Below are 5,457 nucleotides of genomic sequence, written 5' to 3'. Positions count from 1 at the left end.
GCCCGGGCTGGGGTCGGTGCTTGGGGTGGGGGGAGGGCTATTTATGCGAGCGCAGGAGATTGTGAGGGTGGGGGCTGGGAGGGCCTCAGAAAATGGGACCCGAGCCCGGAAGGAGCAGGCAGGTGAGGGTTAGGGAGGGGATGCTGTGGGTTAGAATGACGGCTCTACCACTGCCAGAGCTTGGGGCCTGGGGGAGGCGGACAGTTCTTGATGGTCCAAGGAAGAAGCCGTGGGGGTCTCGACCACTTCTCCTCAAAGGAGGCTACTTTGAGAAGGTGGTAAGAAGGCCTGAGGAGAGGAGAAAAGGCTCCCAAGGAATGGCTTGGGTCAAGGTCCCTGGTGTTGGGGGCGGTGGTGTTAGGTTCAGTGTATGGAAGGAAAGCCTTGGGGTTTCTGGGTGGCTCCCCTTAGGAGAAGGGACAGCTGGAGGTGGGGAGCTCTGGTGAAGATTCAGTTATTTTTCCCTTGGGCTCTAAAAAATAGTCTCCCCAAGATCTCAGGGGTTGTCCCCCTGAAAAAAATCCCAGCACCAGCTCTGGACATTTAAGCAGATAAAGCCCTAGGTTCAAATCCTGCCTCCTGTGGTTGGCTTGCTCTGTGACCTTGGGCAAATGGCTTTGCCACTCTGGGCCTCAATTTCCTTTTCTGCAGGGGGAATGTTCCCTACTTCCCCGGGGTGTTTATAAAGATTAAATAATAATTAATAATAGCTAACACTGTTTGAACCTGATGCCAGGGCTTGATGAGTGGGTTGTTAAGTCCTTTGGACAAACCAGGGTTGTTACTCTACCCACCCTGTAGATGAGGAAACTAAGGCCTGGAGCCCCTGAGTCACACAGCAGGTGATCGGCGGTGTGGAGAATGGAGGCAGAGGAGATTTGAGGGGCTTGGTGGGATTCTTATCCCCATCCATTCTCCCCACCAGGGCCGATTCCCATCCCCCCAGCAGCATGGCATCCTGTGCTGAGCCCTCTGCTGCGGACCCTGAGCCCACTGCTCCGCCACCTGCTGGGGTCCCACCACTTGAGGACTTCGAAGTGCTGGACGGGGTGGAAGACGCAGAGGGCGAGGAGGAGGAGGAGGAGGAGGAGGAGGAGGATCTGAGTGAGCTGCCGCCACTTGAGGATGTAGGGCAGCCCTCACAGGAGGAGGCCGAGCAGCCTGGGGCCCTGGCCCGAGAGTTCCTGGCCGCCATGGAGCCAGAGCCTGAGCCCGCCCCGGCCCTGGACGAGTGGCTGGACATCCTGGGTAAGGAGCAGGGGTGGCTCGGGTTGACCGACAGGGCCTGGACAGCTCAGGTTCAGGAGTGACCTTGGCCTAGGCCCTCTCCCCCTGAGCCTCATTTCCCCATCTCTGTTGTGAAGGAGGTTGGAAGTAAAACATGTGGTAACCACGTTGATCGTCAGCCACAGGCAGTTGCTTGAGACACTTCATGTTTATACCCTTTTCTTGCCTCCCCACCCTATGACTTGCTTTCACAGAGCTGTTAACAGGGCTCAGAGAGGCTGAATCACTTGCCCAGAGCTGCACAGCCAGCGCAGCAGGCACTGGCAGCTCCCAACCCCCACTTTTCTTGGCATTTGTCTGGCAAGTGCCTGTCCCCAGAACAATGTGTCCTGAGGTCAAATAGATCTGTGGAACATCCCATTTTGTTCATCCCTGTGTCTGGTTCATAGTATTCATTAGTGTGCTAATTGTTCAGAAAAGTCCTGCAAGAAAGAAACTAGGAGAACCCACACATGTGCCACCCCCATGTACCCCATCACAACAACTCTAGAAGATAAACAGAACGCTACTAGTTTTGATGTCTAATACACTAAATAATGCTAATGACCACGCAAATAATAGTAAAACATTGTTACTACCATCATTAGTGCTAATGATACAGTAGTATCAAATAATACTGGTACTGGTAAAATCGAATTGGTACTGATTTCACCTCCGCTACAGATATAAACCTTACTGCGCCTAAAAATAACACCAGGTGATATTTACTGAGCACTGGTTCTGTGCCAGGCCTGTGCATCATCTTATTTTATCCTCACAACAACCCCATGATGTAAGTCCTACCATATCTCCGTTTTACAGATAGGGAAACAGGCTCAGAGAGGTGAAGGCACTTGTCCAAGGTTGCACAGCCTCCTTGGCTGTATTAAAGTTTGGGAAGCTCTTCTCTAATGATGTTAAGAGCTGCCCTGCTCCCTGCCTGAGCATGAGGATGGCTCTGTTTGTTTATATTCGAGCCAGCTGCTTTCTGAAGTCAGAATTCAGGCTTCTAGACAAGGAAACTGAGGCCTTGAGAGGGGATGTGATTCTACATCCCTGGGTTTACCTGGGTGAGAGGCAGTGCCTGGTTGAGGTCCTACCAGCATATCCACTGTTAGTGCCCAGAAACCTCAAGACACAGGGGTCTCTTGGCATCCACTAGATCATTGGTTCTCAAACTGGATGCAGGGGTATGTATAAGTTGGGGAGCACTGCAGAAGTTTGGAACACTCTAGAATATTCCATAGTATTAATAGATCTCTCTGCCACTAACCTTTAGACTAGGGTCTACTCAGACTCATGGTAGTATTTTCCAGACCAGTGGAATATTACGGAATACAGGTACTTGTTGGAACATGGGTGACTGCAGATTATGTCAGTCTGACGTGCCCCATAGGTGTAAGCCCTCTATTGCCCCAGCAGTTGTCATGGCATGACAGTGGGTGTCATCATTGCGGGGGCTCCTTGAGTGGATTCATGAGAGCACGGAGCCTCATGCCTGGTACTCAGTAGGTGTTGGCTGTGGCCATTTGGCCATTCCTAAGATCGTTTGGGGTATGGAGGGGAACATAGTGGTCTCTCGGCAGCTGGAGGGGGGCGTTGGGGGCTACTTTTGCTTATAGGTCCTTCTGTGATGTGGTGCTTTGGTCGGGACACAGTCCTGGCATCACAGGTGCTCTGCTAACCAAGCAAACTACTCACTAGGTGTCACCAGGATACCCCCTGATCACCCCATTTCATGGCTGGGTAAATTGAGGTCCACATGTCATAGCACTGAGATTGGAACTGGAGGAGGGAGGAGAGGGTAGCTCCAGAGTCTCATTACTGGGTATCCCTGCTGCCCTGATTGTGGTAGGCAGGGTGGTTTTTCTCAGCCTTTGCCCTCACTGAGCCTTGACTTTCTTTCTTTCTTTTTTTCTTCTTTTGGCCACGCCGCGTGGCTTGCGGGATCTCAGTTACCTGACCATGGATTGAACCCGGGCCACAGTAGTGAAAGCCCGGACTCGGAATGCTAGCCATTAGGCCACCGGGGAACTACCTTGGTTTTCTTAAGATAACAGACCAGCCAGCGTTCACTGAGCCCATCCTTGGAGCCAGTATCATCAGTCCCCAAATCAGTCCTTTCATGCCCAGTGTCCAAGCCGGGGACACCGAGGCCCAGAGGCATGGGGTCACCTGCCCAGTAGTGGCAGAGTGGCCACTGAAAACTCAGCTTGTGCCCTGGTGCTGTGCCACCCCCAGGATAGGCAGGGCTGGGGAGGGGGGAGTGCCCAGGGGGCAGCTGCCCATCTGAGCTGCTCAGTGACAGGCTGCTTGTCCCTGCTCCATGGTAGGGAATGGGCTGTTGAGGAAGAAGATGCTGGTTCCAGGACCACCAGGCTCAAGCCGCCCGGCCAAGGGCCAGGTGGTCACCGTGCAGCTGCAGACTTCGCTGGAGAATGGCACACGGGTACAGGAGGAGCCGGAGCTGGTGTTCACTCTGGGTGACTGTGATGTCATCCAGGTGGGAACGGTGCAGGGCCTGGGCAGTTCTGAGTGGGGAGGGGCTGGGGTGAGATGCAGGGGAGGTGGTGGTGGTGGTGGCGGCCGGGGGGGTGGGCACTGCTGTGCTGCACCTGGACCCACTCAACTCATGCCGCTCCCCTCCCTGACCCCAGGCCCTGGATCTCAGTGTCCCGCTCATGGACGTGGGAGAGACGGCTATGGTCACTGCTGATTCCAAGTACTGCTACGGCCCCCAGGGCAGGTGAGTACCTGCTGCCTGCAGGGGTCCCTGTGGGGGTGAGGAAGTGGGTGGGATGGGTTGCTCCCCCATCTCACCCCATCTAGGTGCACATTTTATTTAAAAGGAAACAGGGGCTTCCCTGGTGGCGCAGTGCTTGAGAGTCCGCCTGCCGTTGCAGGAGACGCGGGTTCGTGCCCCGTTTCGGGAGGATCCCACATGCCGCGGAGCGGCTGGGCCCGTGAGCCGTGGCCGCTGAGCCTGCGCGTCCGGAGCCTGTGCTCCGCAAATGGGAGAGGCCACAACAGTGAGAGGCCCGCATAACGCAAGAAAAAAAAAAGGAAACAGGCTCCGGGAGGGGAACTCCTGCACCAAGTCACGGAGTTCAAGAGTAGCAAGAGTTAACTTCCCTTGTGTTTTACTGAGGAGGGGGTAACAGCCCTTTCCCGCCTGTTCCCACTGAACCTAATGTGTCTGGGGTTCAGTCATGGTGGCCGCTGGGTCTGAGTGCTGTCCCCACCCCATACCCCAGCAGGAGCCCATACATCCCCCCACACGCGGCCCTGTGCCTGGAGGTGACCCTGAAGACTGCCGTGGATGGGCCTGACCTGGAGATGCTAACGGGGCAGGAACGCGTGGCCCTGGCCAACCGGAAGCGGGAGTGTGGCAATGCTCACTACCAGCGGGCTGACTTCGTGCTGGCCGCCAACTCCTACGACCTCGCCATCAAGGCCATCACTTCTAGTGCCAAAGGTGACTGCCAGGTCGAATCCCAACACCTCCCCTGCAAAGCCATCCCCACTAGTGCTAGAAACTTCAAGCCATAGAGGGCCCCAGATTCGAAATGTTCTAGAAAATTCTAGAATATGGATAGATGTTTATGCCTAGTCTTTAGATATTTCTAGACTTATATCCCAGGTCCATGGACTGTTACGGAGTGCAGGTAGATGTTGGAACGTGGGTGACTGCAGATATTGTCAATCCATGATCAGGCCCTCGTTCACTTAGGCTCCATTTTGTCGACTCCTTGGGAGTGCCCTGAGGATGGCACTGGTCTTGGCCCATGTTAGAGATGGGGAAACTGAGGCCAGAGAGGCCTGAGGTCCCCCAGGGAGTAGGTGATAGAGGCCCCAGCACTGGGACCTTGAAAACCCCCCATTTCCTGTGACTGGGACGCTCAGAGACCCTTCCCCCCCAGTCTCCTCCAGCACCAGCTGCAGGGGGGTGGGCCTAGGCCTGGGTCACATAATCCTTCTGCAGATGGTTGTGGGCGGCTGGCGGTGTGGTAACAGTGGCTGTAGTTGAGTGCTGTCCCCCCACAGTGGACATGACATTCGAGGAGGAGGAGCAGCTCCTGCAGCTGAAGGTGAAATGTCTGAACAACCTGGCAGCCTCACAGCTGAAGCTGGACCACTACCGTGCAGCGCTGCGCTCCTGCAGCCTTGTGCTTGAGCACCAGCCCGACAACA

At 55.2% G+C, this 5,457-nt stretch overlaps 1 protein-coding gene across 1 annotated transcript in view; it reads left to right on the top strand.

Annotated features, from left to right (window-relative positions):
* Nucleotides 1-210: 210 nt before the first annotated feature.
* The window catches only part of FKBP8 (FKBP prolyl isomerase 8), an 8,915-nt gene continuing 3,668 nt past the window's right edge, over nt 211-5,457 (top strand). Inside the window, exons 1-6 of the mRNA XM_007461060.1 lie at nt 211-278; nt 926-1,248; nt 3,600-3,769; nt 3,924-4,012; nt 4,521-4,741; nt 5,311-5,457. The exon at nt 5,311-5,457 is cut by the window's right edge and continues 29 nt beyond it. Of these exons, the coding sequence (XP_007461122.1) occupies nt 211-278; nt 926-1,248; nt 3,600-3,769; nt 3,924-4,012; nt 4,521-4,741; nt 5,311-5,457 (1,018 nt within the window). The remainder of the gene's footprint in view (nt 279-925; nt 1,249-3,599; nt 3,770-3,923; nt 4,013-4,520; nt 4,742-5,310) is intronic.

Source organism: Lipotes vexillifer, unplaced genomic scaffold (genome assembly GCF_000442215.2).
Source record: "Lipotes vexillifer unplaced genomic scaffold, Lipotes_vexillifer_v1.1 scaffold469, whole genome shotgun sequence".
NCBI lineage: Eukaryota > Metazoa > Chordata > Mammalia > Artiodactyla > Lipotidae > Lipotes > Lipotes vexillifer.
This window is presented reverse-complemented; position numbering and strand designations above follow the sequence as displayed.